This window comes from Cnephaeus nilssonii, assembly GCF_951640355.1.
Source record: "Cnephaeus nilssonii genome assembly, chromosome: 19".
Taxonomy (NCBI): domain Eukaryota; kingdom Metazoa; phylum Chordata; class Mammalia; order Chiroptera; family Vespertilionidae; genus Cnephaeus; species Cnephaeus nilssonii.
Window position 1 is genome coordinate 20,020,274 of NC_137090.1, and position 16,601 is coordinate 20,036,874.

The 16,601-nt window shown below is 50.1% G+C and overlaps 1 protein-coding gene across 3 annotated transcripts; it reads right to left on the reverse strand.

The window, feature by feature from the left end:
• Positions 1–2,666: 2,666 nt before the first annotated feature.
• Positions 2,667–14,018, reverse strand: MYL4 (myosin light chain 4). 3 transcript variants are annotated; one of them, XM_079799138.1, is made up of 8 exons: positions 13,908–14,018; positions 13,514–13,662; positions 9,728–9,755; positions 6,408–6,557; positions 4,670–4,843; positions 4,351–4,428; positions 3,329–3,373; positions 2,667–2,797 (listed from the first exon to the last, which is right to left on the reverse strand). In XM_079799138.1, exons 2-7 carry the CDS (start codon positions 13,634–13,636, stop codon positions 3,345–3,347), a joined length of 582 nt encoding a protein of 193 aa, XP_079655264.1. In that variant the 5' UTR covers positions 13,637–13,662; positions 13,908–14,018; the 3' UTR covers positions 2,667–2,797; positions 3,329–3,344. The 3 variants fall into 3 exon arrangements, with proteins under 3 accessions (XP_079655264.1, XP_079655265.1, XP_079655266.1); XM_079799139.1 differs by lacking the exons at positions 9,728–9,755; positions 13,514–13,662; positions 13,908–14,018 and adding an exon at positions 8,465–8,568; XM_079799140.1 differs by lacking the exons at positions 9,728–9,755; positions 13,514–13,662; positions 13,908–14,018 and adding an exon at positions 6,711–6,835.
• Between the last annotated feature and the right edge of the window lie 2,583 nt (positions 14,019–16,601).

Consider the following 16,601-nt stretch of genomic DNA (forward strand, 5'->3'; position numbering starts at 1 on the left):
GTTAGTGGAGAACGGCTGCCATGTCAGCTCTGGACTGCCAACCTCGGGATTTCAACGGGAGGGGAAAATGCACTTTTGTTTCTTTTAAGCCACTGTCTTTTGGTCTCCATAACTCATAGCCAAATGTAATGGTAACTTATCGATCAATCATTCAATAAATGTTGCATGTTCTCATGCACATGATTATGGCTATTTCATGTCCATCTTCCCACTAGATTATAAGCTTCGTGAGGGCAGGGACCACATCTGTCTGGTTCAGTATATCCCCAAGGCCCAAGCCGGTGCTGTCCACACAGCAGACAGTGAATAAGTATCTGTTGACTAAGTCTGTAACCCCTTCTTCTCCCTGGGCCTGAGCACCAACCTTGGAGCATCTTTTCCTTTAAGGTCTCACATGAAATCCTTCTCCGAGGAAAATCTTCCCTGTCACACCTCACTTCCTCTGGTTCCTCCTTATGCAGGTCCCTTGGAACTTACACTGTACGCTACATAGATGACATTGTCCTGCTATTGTTCTGCTATTTGGGGATCATTCTCTAGTTTGTCCCTGGATGCTTATGTCCTTGCTTAACTGGGCTGTAAGCTACTTTGGCTGGGAAAACACTTTCAGTTTTTAACCCCAATTCATCATACATGCATACAGTGGACAATAAATATTTTGAGTGGGGGGTATGGGGGGGGGGGCGAGGAAAACCTGACAAGTCTCCACCATGGGAAGGAATGTTGGTATTTCAAGTTGGGGGGTGGGGCGGTGGTTAGTAAAAAGGAGAAATAAGGAAGGTTAAAAAAGAGCAGTCAGAATGGTTGGGAACAAACAAGAGAGGAAAGTCCCAATAGCCTAACTTGGAAAACATTTCAAAGGCAGTTGAAAATGTTAGAAATATGGGATTCTGGGGACCTGGGCTTGACTTCCATTAGCTGTGAATTTGGGTAAATCACGTCACTTCTAAGGATCTGTTTTCTTATTTTTATAATTAGAAGGTCTGGCTCACTGTGGTCTCCTGGTTGTGTTCCAAGGAGCCCAGTTAGAGGCTCCAAGGATCTGGAATCCAGCCCCTCACCTCCTTAGCCAGAGAAGCTCTGTCCCCTTCAGCTTCATGCATTGATTCCCCATAGAATTTGGTTTGAGCAAAAGACTATGGAGATAAAGTTTGAAAACCAATGGAGTCTATGATTCATCTCACAACTATGTAAACATCTCTGGCTTTATGATTCAACCAATTCATTCCAAAAGCTGAATCCCCTCCTCAAAGAAGAAAGGATACATATGGACCTTGGTCTCATCTTCCCAGCCAGACTTTAAACTCTAAGAAAGCTGAATTTGGGCTTATAATTCTCAGCTTCCCGAGCCAAGCTTTCCATTGGGGCTTATGGAATCTCAGCCTTGGCTGGATTCATGGCTATTCCACAAAGTTCTGGGGCTGATACCTTGACAGTCAGGGTATCAGAAAGGCCATGAGGAGGATCTAATCCACCTTGGGGAGTTCTCAGGGGACGGGGCCCCCATACAGGGGCAACTGGGCCCCTGAGCTCCAACACAAGTGTTGCTGCTCATGATGTGTGTCTTTAACTTCATTACATATTCTTTCTCTTTTTTCCCCATCTCTGGTTTGCTTGTCTCTCCTTTTTCCACTTGCCTCTCCATACTCCCTTGCCCTCCCAGCCTGAGGTCTGTGCTCCCTCTGACCCGACCCTTTCCAGGGCCCTAGGTCCAGGGTATGGAGCCCAGGGTTTGAGCAGGGTGTCAGGGAGATGGCCAAAACATGCAGGACTTTGAGAAAAAAAGCTTTGTACCTAAAGGGCCACATCAAGAAAGAAGGACCATAAACAAAATGTGGTAACACATACAATGAAATACTTATTCAGCCTTAAAAAAAAAGAAAAGAAAAAAGAAAATTCTGACATATGCCAAAACATAGACGAACCTTGAGGACATTAAGCAAAGTGAAATAAGCCAGTCACACAAAGACAAATACTGTCCAATCCCATTTAGATGAGGTACCTAGAGCAGTCAAATTCATAGGGACAGGAAGTAGAATGGCGGTTGCCAAGACTTTGGTGGTGGTGGCGGGGTGAGGTAGTTGTTGTTTAAGGAGTATAAAGGTTCAGATTCGCAAGATGAGAAGTTCTGGAGGTTGGTTGTACAACAATGTGAATATACCTAGCACCACAGAATTGTACACTTAGAAATGGTTACGATGGAAAATTTTATATTATATGTATTTAACGACAATTTTTTTTAAGCAGCAGCAGCAAGGACCATCTATCTGAGGAGTCCCTGGTATCCCCATAGCTCCTGGTGTCCCTCTTCTTCCTTCCTCCAGCCAGGGGGAGGTGGATAAGGTGGACAGTGAGCCTTGGGAGGAACAGATCTCCTCCTCTGACCACTCCTCAAACTGCAGGCCCTTCCAGAGCTCTCTGCTCGTGGGTCTGACCCTCATATTTCTAGGTCCACGGGGAGCCCTTGTCTCCTGGCTCCCAGATACCACTCATTTCTCTGAGGAATACACATGAAGCCTCAGGTGACCCCCCCCCCCGCCCTCTCTCTCTCTCACACACACACACACACACACACACACACACAAATTAATTAGTGTTTAAAAAACAACTCAGAGACTGGTTGGGGATCAGGGAACGCGGCCCAGCCTTGCTGGAGCTGTTTATTTGCAGGGAGGGCTATGGGCCCATGAGGCCCTCGCGCTGTGGTGCAGTGATGAGTCCAGGACTCTGCTCCAGCTCAGTCACTCAGGGCCTCTCACTAACTCACCCTGGGAGGGCTAGGTCCAAGGCCAGGCACCTGGGAGAAAGTGCTAGATGGAAAGGGCATCTCTCCCTCCACACCCAGTCCCTCCCCCCGCCCATAACAGACCCCACATCCCTATCAGGATGGCACCAAGCCCAGGGGAGCACAGGGAAGAGAGTGAGGAACAGGGTCAAGAGCACAGGCCAGGGGCACTCCTTCCACCTGGGATGTGGCTTTCTCATCCACCGGAGCCTGGACAAGCGGCCCCAGGCCTGAGGGAGAAAATGGTCTGGCCTTGAGAGACCCTGGGAGAGGCAGGAGGGTGTGGCTGATGAGAGTCAAGATGGGGTGCAAAGACCAGGGAGGACAGGAGGCTGGGCGGAAGGGAATGAGGAGAGGAGACAGGAGCAAAGAGGGTGGAGAGGACATGATGGAAGGGGCTGGGCTGGGCTGGGCTCTACTCATCATCCCCTGTGGTTTCCTCTTCCGGGTCAGGGCTGGGACAGAAGAGTCTGGGGCTTGTGATGTTGTTCCAAAGCCCCTCTGTGGCCCCAGAAAGGACCAGGTTCGAGAGGTTGTACTCACCCTGGAGGGGCCTGCTTCACCCAGACATGATGTGCTTGACAAAGGCTGGGAAAGAAGACAAAAATCAGCCATTGGCCCAGCTGGTTTGGCTCAGTGGATAGAGCATCAGCCTGTGGACTGAAGGGTCCCGGGTTTGACTCCAGCCAAGGGCACATGTCTGGGTTGCGGGCACGATCCCCAGTGGGAGGCATGCAAGAGGCAGCCAATAGATTCTCTCTCATCATTGATGTTTCTATCTCTCTCTCCCTTTCCCTTCCTCTCTGAAATCAATAAAAAAATATTTTTTTAACAATCAGCCATAGCCCTAACCGGTTTGGCTCAGTGGATAGAGCGTTGGCCTGCGGACTAAAGGGTCCCAGGTTCGAGTCCGGTCAAGGGCATGTACCTTGGTTGCGGGCACATCCCCAGTAGGGGGTGTGCAGGAGGCAGCTTATTGATGTTTCTAACTCTCTATCCCTCTCCCTTCCTCTCTGTAAAAAATCAATAAAACATATATATTTTTTAAAAATCAGCCATACAACTTGGCCCTTCTCAGCTCTTTATTGCCCTCTTGACCCCTTAAACCTCTCCCCCCTCCCTATATTGCCTGACTTCAATCCTTCCCACGATCCCTTCTCCAGACTGTGATTCTTTCTCTTATTTGGGGATTGGTGGGAGGAGCTGGAAGAAGGAAGAGACTTCGCTGTGCTCTCTGTCCACTCTGTGCTGATACTCACCATAAATGAAATACATTACCTTTACTAGTCCCCACAACCTTGAGAAAGGTACCGGCATCACCCCATTTCTCAGATGAGAAAACTGAGGCTCAGAGAAGGTAAGTGACAAAGCTCATATATCACAGAACTATCTCCAAATTCCATGCTTCTTCCATTCTACCAGGATGGAAAGGAACAACACCAAAGCCAATCTGGTGGCCATGCCCACTGGTTCCTGGATCTGTTCTACTCTGCAGTCGGCCCGGCCCACACTGTGCTTGGCCTTCCTTCCCTGGGTACCCGGAGAAGCGAGGCATGACCTGGTACCTTCGTAATTGATGCAGCCATTGGCATCCTCCTGCCCAGCCAACAGCTGCTCCACTTCCGCCTCAGTCATCTTCTCTCCTGGGGTGGGAGGCAGGAGGCTCTTAGTTGCAGATGGCAAAGGAGGGACAGGAAAAACCCAAACACCCCCTCAAGTCTGAAGGACTTCCTGACCCGGGAAGTGGTCACACCATTCCTCTCCCAAAGGCACTAGAGAGTGGAGCCCAGGATCAGGATGTGATCCTCAGGACGCAGGGACTCCCCAAACCTGCCCCCTGGGCACCTCCCACCCCTCCATTCTGCTTCTGCCCGGCTGGCATACCCAGGGTGGCGAGGACATGGCGAAGCTCAGCGCCCATGACCGTGCCGTTGCTCTCCTTGTCGAACACGCGCAGCCCCTCCACGAAGTCCTCGTAGGTGCCCTGCTCCTTGTTGCGGGAGATGTGCTGCAGGATGGGCAGGAAAGTCTCAAAGTCCAGCATCTTGGCATTCATCTCTTCAGGCGGCACGGGGAAGGAAAGAGAAGTGACGTGAGCAGAATCACAAGGGGAGCAGAGGAGGCCTCCCCGCAGCTCTGCTGAGGAGGACCCGTCCCTGGCAGCACCCAGGGCTTAGCTGCAGCCACTTCTGGGTGGGACACCCAGCCAGTGATCCTGGAGGGCCCAGAGCCCACAGGAGCAAGGCAGGAGGCTGGCTCCGGGGCACTCTCCTTAGGAAAAGGGCAGGAGTGAAAAGGAGCCAGCAGACCTCTGAGCTCCAGGTGGCAGCCAGGTGGGGAGCTGAGGGTGGCAGCCGCAGAATCTGAGGGGCACAAAGGACCTCATGGCCCGGCGCTCACATTCACAACTGAGACTTCGGACACCTGACAGACATGCAGTCAACAGAGGTAAACTGCTAGGATTGCAAAAAAAAAAAAAAAAAAAAATTTATTTTGTATGACTCAGCATTTGGGGCTCATTACTAGATCACCTGACTAGAGCTATCTGAAGCAATAATTTTTATAAATTTACAATTCTCTTGTGACTAGTACACTTCTCCCCCGTTGTGGTGCGTTAAAAAGCTTCAATTTAATAGATGTAAACCATTTTTTTAAAAATATTTTTTAATTGATTTCAGAGAGGAAGGGAGAGGGAGAGAGAGAGAAAAAAACATCAATAATGAGGGAGGCTCATCAATCAGCTGCCTCCTGCACCCCTTCCCCGTGATGGGGATGGAGCCAGCAACCCCAGGCATGTGCCCTGATGGGGAATCCCGTGACCTTCTGGTCCACAGGTGGATGTTCAACCACTGAGCCACACCGGCTGGACTCTTTCTTTTATAACAACCCAGAAACCCCTCCAAAATGGAAGTGCCCAGATATCTTTTGACCCCTAAGAAGCCCTGCTGACCTGAACAAGGAAGGGGGCGGGGACCAATGCAGGGCCCAGGAAGCCTCCAGAGATGGCGCACCCTGGCTCCTGCCCGTGTCTGTCTGGCCCCACCTAGTGCCAGCACCTTTGAGGAGCAGGGCCTGGGGCAGGAGCAGCTGTTCACTTGACCGCCTCACGTGACAGATGACATTCACCAAGGAAACACACTCCCTGGCACCACTTTCTAAACTCCCACTGGCCGAATGCAAAAGAGGCATCATTCTAGAGCTCACCTTGAATCTGCTCTAATTTATATGAAATGGATAATTTGTAACCCTCGGTGCTCTGACCATTATCAGACACAAACTACTTGCGGTAAAACTCACAAGGGGCACAGGGTATCTCAGTGCTGTGACACCTAGACGAAGGGCTCCGGGTGGGGAGTGGGGGCGGGTGGTTAGTTATCAGATTCCCACCAAGCCTCCCTCCCCAGTGTCCCTGGCGCCCTTGAGTGTCAGAGGAAGATAGAATGTCGCTTTGCCCTCCAGGAGCAAGGCCAGGCCACATTCTTCAAGGGTCAGCTCCGTGGGGAGGGGAGGCTGGTGGTGAAGGGATACAGGGGAGAAGGGGGGGGAAGGGGAGGAGAAGGAGGGGAGAAGGGAGGGAGGGGCCCACAGGAGGCAGATCCGGGCGAGAGCCCCAGCGGCTGACCTTCGGGCTTGGGCTTGCCCAGGACGCGCAGCACCTCGGCGTTGGTGGGGTTCTGGCCCAGCGCCCGCAGCACGTCCCCACACTGAGCGTAGGTGATCTTCATCTCCCCAGTCGGGGTTCGGTCAAACAGCGAAAAGGCCTCTTTGAACTCTGCAGAGAGAAGACCCCGCTCAGCCCCCTGGGCCCGGGGAAGGCAGTGGCTGGGGGCTGATCAGCCTCCCCCCGGGCTGAAGGGCAGCCCAATGTGGCTTATAAAATGTTTCACTATTCCCCTCCCGGCTCCTGCCTGGAGCCCACACCCACCCGGTCTTCTGACAACTAGAGAGGCAGCCTGGTGCCTCCGTGACCTGTTCCAACGCCGGGTCTGGGATCTCCGCTATCAGCCGGTTGTCACATAATGAAAGCCTCCCCTGCTTCCAGCCCCCCCCCCCCCCCCCCCCCCCCCCCCGTCCACCCATCCTCCCAGGTGTAGGAGAGGATCCTGACTGTAGAAAATGCCAGGGAAGTGAAAACAGCACTGGTTCGGGGGTAAAATTCCTGGGTTCTCTGGCTTTGCAGATTATGGCAGGAGATGCCTGCCGGGTCTGTTTTCTGGGCACCACGGGGAGCAACAGCGCCACCCACCGGGCACTCCCAGTTACTGGGAGTGTCAAAGGAGATGGCACGTGTGGAGGCACCCTCTGCAAAGGGATAATACCTGTTCAAGAGTCGGCTAGTTAATATCAGTACTTCCTGTTCCAGGCTAAAAGAGGGCTCCCAGGCCAGACAAGATGACATGGTGGAAACAGACCTACCGACTCTGCCACGGACCAGCGCAGGCCTCAGGCCAACCACTAACCTCTGAGTGTCCTCCTTTTTTTAGCTCTAAGTGGGGATACAATGTTCACCTGAGGGGGTTGCTGGGGACGATGGGGATTTCCTGGTTCTCAAGCCAGTTTATATAGTTTTCTTTCTTCTTTTTTTTTTTTTTTTTGCCAATGCGATGTCTTTATTTATTTATTTTTTAATTTCTTTATTGATTAAGGTGTCACATTCAAGCCAGTTTAGATCTACAAGGATTACACTCCCTGAAGGGACCGGGGCAGGTGTCCATGGGCCAGGCTGAACTAAGGCACTCCTGGGCCCTTGCAAAGAACCTTAATTCCTCACTCATTTGGATTCAAGCAGTTCATTACTGGGGATAATTTGGACTGGGAATGGCATTGAAGTTACCTTATACTATCCACAGAGAAATAGTTCACTAAGCAGATTAACAATATAAACCAAAGAAGAATGTGTAAACTTCTTAGGAGAAAAGCTGTGTTTAATCCTCTCCAAGTACGTTAGAAACAATTATTTACTTAGAGGCTGCATATGGATTACTTACAAATCATTCCACATGTCAAAGCTGGTTCCCCAAAAACGTTTACTTGCACCTCTTTATTAGGCTTTGGATGAATTTAAAAGATAGAAAACCGCATGTCTGTCACGTTATTGAATAATTGAGTTCAAATTCCATTTCATTGCTTACTAGTTGTGGGACTTTGGGAAAGTAAATATTTAACCTCTATAAAAATCTCTTCTATAAATGGCACCTGTCTCACAGGGTTTTTTAATTACATCCAAATTAAATACAATAATTTATGTACAAATCCTTAACACAATGAATGGCACATATTAAATCCTCAATGTTATTAGTATTATTTTAATGAGTTTAATCCTAATTTTACCATTTAACCATGTGACCAAGTTCCTTAACCTCAACAAACCTAGGTTTCCTCCTCTATACTAAGGAAATAACACCAATCTCACATCTTTGTTGGAGGGTTTAATTTTTTTTTAAACTTTTGAAGCAATTAGCTTGCCTTCCAGCACAAGTTCAGTGCTCAATAAATATATATTTGTTAGTTGACTCTGAACTCAGACTTTTTGATCTTCTCCTGGTTCACTCAGAAGAGTCAGGTCGGATCTAATACAAGAAGGAGTCTCCTCATAAAAGAAGACTATACTGATACCTAATAGGAGGATGGAACATGAGGAGGAAAGGGATAAGAACAACCTATGATTTGAGTACCTACTGTGGGCCAGGCTCTGAGCTGATAATTTTTCATGGATTATCTCATTCATCTTTACAAAAACCTTATGCTATAGGTATTATTGCCCTCATTTTGGACCAATGCAGATGTGACTTCTGACCAGCTATCAAGGAAACCAAGGAAATGGTGAGGAGGAAGGAGAAGGAAGAGACTTGCAGCAACTGCTAATGCTCCACCCACCAGGCACTCCCAGTTTCTGAGAGTGTCAAATGAGATGGCAGTATGTGGAGGCACTCTGCAACGTGATAACACCTGCTCAAAAGGAATTACGTGCACATACAAACCAAACCCTGGAGTTTAGGATTGATACCAGAGAAAAACAAAACCAGGGTGACCTAGAGGTGTCTGAGAGGTGATGCTAATGGGCTCGGAAGAAACCTTTTCTCAACAGTCTGTAGCAGTCGGCTGCTTGCTAGAGCAATGAGCAACGGTGGTAACCCCTTTCTAAAAGGACATGAAAATCTGGAGAGGGACCAGAGAAGGAAGTCAAAACACCATAAGATGGGCTAAGGGGCAACCATCACGTTGGAGGGTGGATGGAGATCTTGAAGTTTGTCTTGAAGATACACTAAGTAACACTTTACATAAGACTGAGAAAAATAAATTGTCTTCATCAAAGATGGAGAAGCTTTGCTAACGGAGATCACAAGAGGACTAGGGCAACCCCAAATCACTGTTGGCCCTGCTACAATTAGTGGGTGAGCATCTTGGCAGATTTCAGGAGGAAGGAAGAGGAAGCTGGTAACCAAAGGAGGGCTTTCCAATAAAGGAACAGGAATGAGAGCTTTTAAATATGTTAAGAGAGGTTTTGGGGGTAGATGAGGAAAAGGGCATTTTGCTATGCATCTATTATGTTCCAGGTGGTCTGGCAGAGCAGTTGAGAACTACTAGTAGATCTGGAATCATATTGCCTGAGTTTGGATCTTCTCTAAGCCACCCAACTTCTCTGAGCCTCAGCTTTGTCACCTGTAAAATGGGGTGGTAATAGTCCCCATCTCTCAGGGTTGTTGTGAGAATTAAATAAGTTGATGCAGGCTTAAGTAATAACATGTAGTAGGCAAAAGTGAGCAAATAGCAAGTCAACGGCAATTATGTTTGCTATTATGATAATGATGATGATTACTATTATCGTGATGACATCAATCCCTCCTCCTCCTCCTCCTCCTCCTCCTCCTCCTCTAGGAAGTGCAACAGAGAGGGTATGTGTGGGTGTGGGGAGAGGGGAAGGGAGCTGTTAGTACTCACCTTCGATCTGGTCAGCAGTGAAGTCTATCTGTGGGGAGAGAAACAGAGGAGTGAGACTGCCAAAGGTTTCCAAAGGGAAGCAGAAGTGGCTTCCCCCTGCAGTCAGGTCACCTCTAACAGGCCACTGATGAAGGGGGGAGGAGACTGCGGGCTAAATGTAACACACCAGTCTCCTGATGAATGGGATGCAACTGACAGGCTATAAAACAATGCAGCCTTCAAGTCTCTCTCAGTACCACTTGTTAAGTGATGATTCCCAGTGAAATACCCTGGATAGCTCTAGAACCTACACCCACTCCCTACTGTAATTTCTTTGTGTCAAACGTGAATTCCTTGTCCTATAGGCCATAAACTGACCTCACTTTCATCCCTTCAGACTCTCCCTGCTCCACAACCCTCCCACAAGCCACACTTTCTCTCCCTTTGGGCGCCCCCACTCCTCACCCTTGGCCTCCCTTTCCTTTTTTCTTTTTCTTTCTTTTCTTTTCTTTCTTTCTTTTTTGTTTGCTTGTTTGTTTGTTTTGTGTGTGTGTGTTTTTTGTTAATCCTCACCAGAGGATATTTTTTCCATTGATTTTTAGAGAAAGTGGAAAAGAGGGCTGGGGGTGGGGGGGGGGGAGAGAGAGAGAGAGAGAGAGAGAGAGAGAGAGAGAGAGAGAGAGAGAGAAATATCGAACCTGCAACCCAGGTACGTGCCCCTGACCAGGAATCAAACCTGAGACCCTTCAGTGTTCGAGCTGATGCTCTACCACTGAGCCACACTGGCCAGGGCTTGGCCTCCCTTTTCTACCTTATTGACTTCAAGTCACCTCCTTCAATGAAGCCTTCCCTCACCCCATTCCATTCCAGCCCCTCCTTAGCACACATTCCTCTTAGGTACTCTGGGACAGCAAGAGTCGTTTGAGTGGACCCTGGGTACTTCGTGACTGTTTTCCAGTCATGCCTGTATGTGTATCCTGGCTCCTTGTTGTTCATGGAAATTCCTGGCATTGAGTGTGCACTCAAAAAATATTTATTGAGCAAAGAATAAACTTTGGATTCTCCCTCCCCCCCTCCCCCAATGCATAACAGTTCAAATCTGAATACCCAGGAGGAAGGTAGGAGGCTCTGAAAATAAATGACAATGACCAAGCATGAGTCATCATTTCCACTTAGGATCTTGTATGTTTCTTCATTGTCCTTGTATACCACCACCACCGTACCCAAAATCCCCTATCTGCTGCTGGTGGTAACTAATCGTGGAGCATCTTCTTCATGTACCACCATTCCTAAATCCTAATTCTGAGCTGTGCTGTGCCCACCCAGGCTGACCTCCATTAACGAGGACCCCTGCAGGTGGGTGGAATGAGCTAGGAGAGCAGGGGAGCGGGGTGGGAAGGAAACTAGTTGTGCCCAGGACTGGACTCTGCCAAAGGCGGGGGGGGGGGGGGGGGGGTGCGGGGAAGGGTCAGGAAGTTAAACCCCCTAAATGGGCTAAAGGATGCTTTGCATGAACTCTCTGAGGAGAAGGTACAGTTCTCTTTACTTGGCAATTCTTTAAGTCCCAGTAGCATACATGTAAGAAATATTTATAGAAAGACATAACATCAGAATATGGTCAGAACCACACACACTAGGGTTGTTACATTTACTCTTTCTTTGAGCAAAGAATCTTTTAAGCAAAGGAACTGAGAAGTACAAATAATAAGAAAAAAATAGCCTTCAGGAAAGACACCTACTTTTTTTTTCTACTTTACAGTAACTTTAAAAAACTTCAGAAGTAGAAGATCTAGACATGGAAAAGAGGATTGAAGCCAGGGAAAAGAAAGCAGGGGAGGTGGGTGGATGGAGGGACGTGATCGGCATAGGGGAAGATGCTCATCTGATACTACTAGGCAGCTGTTGCCCAGACACTAGGACCAGGAGTGGTGCATTATGAGAACAAATCAGAAATAAAGGCGTCCTGCCGGGGAGATAGTCAGCTTTTTCTTTCTCTTTCTTTATTTCTTTCTTCCTTTCTTTCTTTCTTTCTTTCTTTTGAATATATTTTTGTTGATTTCAGAGTGGAAGGGAGAGGAAAGGGAGAGCTAGAAATATCAATGATGATAAAGAAACATTGATCGGCTGCCTCCTGCACGCCCCCTACTGGGGATCGGCCCCAACCCAGGCATGTGCCCTTGACTGGCATGGAACCCAGGACCCTTCAGTCCACAAGCCAGATAGTCAGCTTTTCTTGCCAGGCACTGCCCATAGAATGATGTATGTCCTAGAGGACCTTCAGGTGTTTTAAGATCCCACACTATGCCTCGGTTTCCCCAGAGTGGTGCCATAACCAAGCTCAGGAATGGGGCAACTGCCTTCATCTCTTGGCCAAGCCAGTTCTGCTTGACTCCTGCCCCTTGGCGGCACTGGCACAACTGCCGGGTCTCTGGGGCTGTGGGGGCCGGGAGGAACCTTAAGAGGGCCAGGAAGCGTCATCCAATGACAGCTGGGGTTTCCATCTCCTGCCTACTTGTCCCAGAACCCACCCCTGGGCTTTTCTTTTGCTCTGGCTCCTCACCACCCCAGCCCTGACTTCAGGCTGATATTCCCAGGGGCCCACCACGCCCAACCTGTTATTAATAGCTCTTCATACCAGTGGCCAGTGGCCCGCTTACATCCTGGTGCCAAGGCTTAAAACTGCTTCGCTCTCCAGAGGCCTCTGACCTGCTCCTTCCCAGGCCTTCCCCCTCCCAGTCCCATTCCTTCGGCAGCTGCGCCGGAGAGCTGGGCGGCCCGGAAGGACTGCGTCAGCGGCTGGGCCTACACCAGCTCCAGAAAGAGGAACCTGCCAATGTCAGGGAAACAGGGCAGGGCAGAGAGGGAATAGGGCTGGGGTGGTAGAGGACACAGGGTCAGCAGCCTCACCAGGTTAGAGAGAGGGTCTTGGCTGGGGCGGGCCAGGGCTCTGCAGATGCCAGCTAGGGGCCCAGGCTGAGTCCACAGAAGGAGCTGCCCCCCTGGTGGGGGAGAGGTGAGGGAACCAGGTTTCTCTCACCTTATCTAGAGCCTCCCTGATCCCCACCCATGGCAAGAGTCTTTGAGAAGGAAGCCTCCGCCAGGCACAGGGAGCACACTCCCTCACTACTGACGTCACTGACTCCGCGTTCCACTGGCAGTTATCATTTTGTGTCTTTTTTCCATGTAGAAATCATACTACCACCCTGACCGGTTTGGCTCAGTGGATAGAGCGTTGGCCTGCGGACTGAAGGGTCCCAGGTTCGATTCCGGTCAGGGGCATGTGCCTTGGTTGCAGGCACATCCCCAGTGGGGAGTGTGCAGGAGGCAGCTGATCGGTGTTTCTCTCTCATAGATGTTTCTAACTCTCTATCCCTCTCCCTTCCTCTCTGTGAAAAGATCAATAAAATGTATTTAAAAAAAAAAAGAAATCATACTACCTCTGGGGAAAGGCTCAGTCCCTTTCACTTCACTCTGGTGGCCCCAGAGTGCCTTAAAAAGGTTGAATGGTTGCATTTCCCTGCCATTCCCAACTCTGCTGGGCAAGTTAGGGTGACAAAGCAGCGCTTTGTCAGACAGAGCAGAAACCTGTTCTTCTCGAGGGGCAAGACCTACAACCCAAAACACCCTCACCAGCCCCAGCGCCTGCCCCCCCCCCGCCCCCCCTTCCGCCCCCCGGACTGTGATCTGGGGCATGGACCCCATAGCCTCACCCCAGTCCAGCCTCCTTGAAGTGGATCTCTAAGCTTCAGGCCAATAGGACCCTGAATGTCACCCCCACCCCTATCCCAGTGGCTGAGACTCACTCACCTTTACACTCTTGGGGTCAAAGGCAGGCTCCTTGGGGGGCTCGGGAGCTGGGGCAGGGGCTGGGGCTGGGGCTGGGGCTGCCTTTGCCGCTTCCTTCTTAGGCTCAGGCTTCTTGGGAGGCATGCTGAGATCTTTAGTGGAGGTGGCACCTAGGAAGGAATCAGGAGATGTGGCACCTGGGAAACGAGACCGGAGACTGGGCCGCCTCCCTCCCCTTTTTATCCTGGGCAGGAGCCCCCACAGAGGGCCTGGGTGAGAGCAAGAGCAGCTGCTACTGACTATAAAAGGAAGAAACACCAGCAGGGGACAGCTGACAACTGTGTATTGTCACCAGGTTTGGTGCTCCCAGCCCCCTCCCCCTCTCCCCACACCTCACACCCCTCACAGCCTCTACCTCTGGGACAGGCTGACCCCTTCCTGCCAATTGGTGGAAACCCAGAGGGGCCAGGAAAACAGGCTCTCTCAAAAATGCCGGTGTCCAGCCAGAGAGATGAGCTGACTTGAGCAGTTGATAACCCTCACACAAAGCCCAGGGGAGGGTCAGGCTTTTTTTAGCCCCTCCTGAGCAGAGGCAGCCCACTGCACATTCCTTTGAAGCCAAGATCCTTTAAGCTGAGAGCCACTCTGGGGCCTCCGCTCTGTCCTGAGGCTCAACTCTCAGGCCTGAAGCCCTGAAGCAGCAGCTGGCCCGGCCAATGCACACTGTCCCACCCCCTCCCAATCCACAGGGTGAATCCTCCATCTTCCAGAGCAGGCACCCTAGGAACTCCACAGACCTCGGGTCCCCACCAACCTTATTCATTCCCTCAACAAGTATTGAGCATTTAGCATATGCCCAGGGGACCAGGATGAGAGAGAGGTAGCGAGGTGTGGCTGGAAGTTGATGGGACTGGAGGTCAGAAAACTCAGGTCTCATTTGTACTATATTTTTAACTCATTCTGTGCCATCTGGATGTGTGTTTGTGTGTGTGTGTGTGTGTGTGTGTGTGTGTGTGTGTGTGTGTAGTGCTTACTGTGTACCAGACACTATTAAGTGCTGTTTATAAAATCTCGTTAAGTCTTCATCACAATCCTATAAGGTAAATATTATTATTACTGCCATATTTCACATGGGGAGATTGAGACTAAAAGCAGCAACAACTAACAAGGTCATTCGGCTAATGAGCCATGAGATGCATGAGAACCCAGGAGTGTCTGATTCTAAAGTTTATGCTTGAATGCTTGACACGACAATCCCATTGATGGGGGACACATATGTTTGTGTGTTCATTAGAAAACTCAGGATGAATACACACTAAAGTGTTAACAGGAGACACCCCTGGAGACCTGCAGGGTGAGGACAGGACGGTGACAGCAATTGGCAGTTTTCTACTTTTTCACTTCCTGTATTCATGGAAATTTTTATAACGAGCATGTGCTGTTTTTGTAAGAAGTGTTGAAAGTCAATAACTGTTCAGAAAAACAACACACACACACACACACACACACACACACACACAAAAGCTTAGCCACTGCACAGAACTGCTCTGAGCTGAATCCCGAGACTATGGTTCAGAGGATGAAAGGAAATCACACCGAGAAAGGCAGGAAAGCCATTTGGCCTTTGTAGGCCAAGTTTTCTCGCCTGTAAGACCAGATTGCTAGACTATGTGGCACCTGGTCCCTGTTAGCTCCTAAGCTTGCAATCTGCCCGGTTCCGGGCTCCCTAAGCACAGGCTCCAAGTCCCAGATCTTTCGGAACCCAAAGGGCCCTTAGAGAGCGCCCCCTCCCACTTGGTTTTATAATATATTTTATTGATTTTTTACAGAGAGGAAGGGAGAGGGACAGAGAGCTAGAAACATCGATGAGACAGAAACATCGACCAGCTGCCTCCTGCACACCCCCTACCAGGGATGTGCCCGCAACCAATGTACATGCCCTTGACCGGAATCGAACCCGGGACCCTTCAGTCTGCAGGCCGACGCTCTATCCACTGAGCCAAACCGGTTTCGGCTCCCACTTGGTTTTATAGATGAGGAATCTAAGCCCAGGGAGACCTTGGAGCTACCTCAAGACACACGGACAGAGCTGAGCCTCTAATTCTGCCCCGTGTGTTGCGCTCTGACACCACCTGCCCCTCCTGGAACCTATACCTGCACTCACTGCTGGTGGGTGATGAACCTTCAAAGGAAACTGATGGTGGGGGTGGACCAGGACTTGCCCAAGGGGCTACTAGAGAAAGGCCGGGGTGCAAACCATAGGCTAGCCCTGGTCCTGGGCTGGTGTGGAGGCTCCTTCGCTCTTTTCCCCTCCCCTTCTCTCTTCCTTCTGATTCCTTGTCACCTTGCTCCCGGGTGCCTCTGCCTGCATCCTTCCCGTTTCCCTGTCTGACCCCTCGTGACTACCTTCTTCCCCAGGAGGGTAGGGAACTCAGGTTGTTGATGAGGAAGGAAGAAAGAGGAAGCCGGGCCTCTCCCCACTCTCTTCCCCTTCCCGGGCCAGGTGTCCTGCAGGGTGTACAGAGATCCACAGGCTGGGGTTTCTGTAGAAAGCGGCAGGCCAGACGCTGGACGACCCAGGCCCTAGCCCTGACTTGGCCAGCCACTGCCCCTCTCTGGGCCTCCGCTTGCTTGTCTCTTCAATGAGAGATGAGGAGGAGCTTTCAAGTGGTGCTCAGCAGACACCTACGGCTCCCTGACGTGCTGCCACCGGAAGGGACGCAGAGAGGCCGGGTTTTGGAGCTCCCCCACCCCCCGCCACTTCAAGCAGCACCACTCCTGGGTGCTTTATATGCCCAGGATAATTTTCTAAGAAATGGTTCCATGGTTTAAAAGTTTTAAAATAACTGCTGAATGAGATGCTCTCATCTGTTCCCTTCCAGTTAAAAAACAGGTTATTCTAATCATTCTAGAAAGAAGTGTGATCTTCAAAAGACATAGAGCTGGGAGGCGGTCCTTTCCTTTCCCATTCTTTCTTTCTTCCCTTCTTTTTTTTCTTTTTTCTTTCTATTCTAAGGAGAAAAAAATATCCAGTCTGCTTGGGAACAGACAGATGAGGTTAGAAAGCTGGGGCTCCAGGGCCATCAGGAACACGGAAAGGGTGTGAGCT

Excerpts from the sequence above, each read along its gene's own strand:
- MYL4 (XM_079799138.1), bottom strand. The coding sequence starts at position 13,636 with ATGCCTCCCAAGAAGCCTGAGCCTAAGAAGGAAGCGGCAAAGGCAGCC. Across the intron at positions 4,844-6,407 it reads GGGCAAGCCCAAGCCCGAAG|AGATGAATGCCAAGATGCTG; the intron begins GTCAGCCGCTGG and ends TGCCGCCTGAAG. Across the intron at positions 3,374-4,350 it reads TGGCTGCATCAATTACGAAG|CCTTTGTCAAGCACATCATG; the intron begins GTACCAGGTCAT and ends CTTCTTTCCCAG.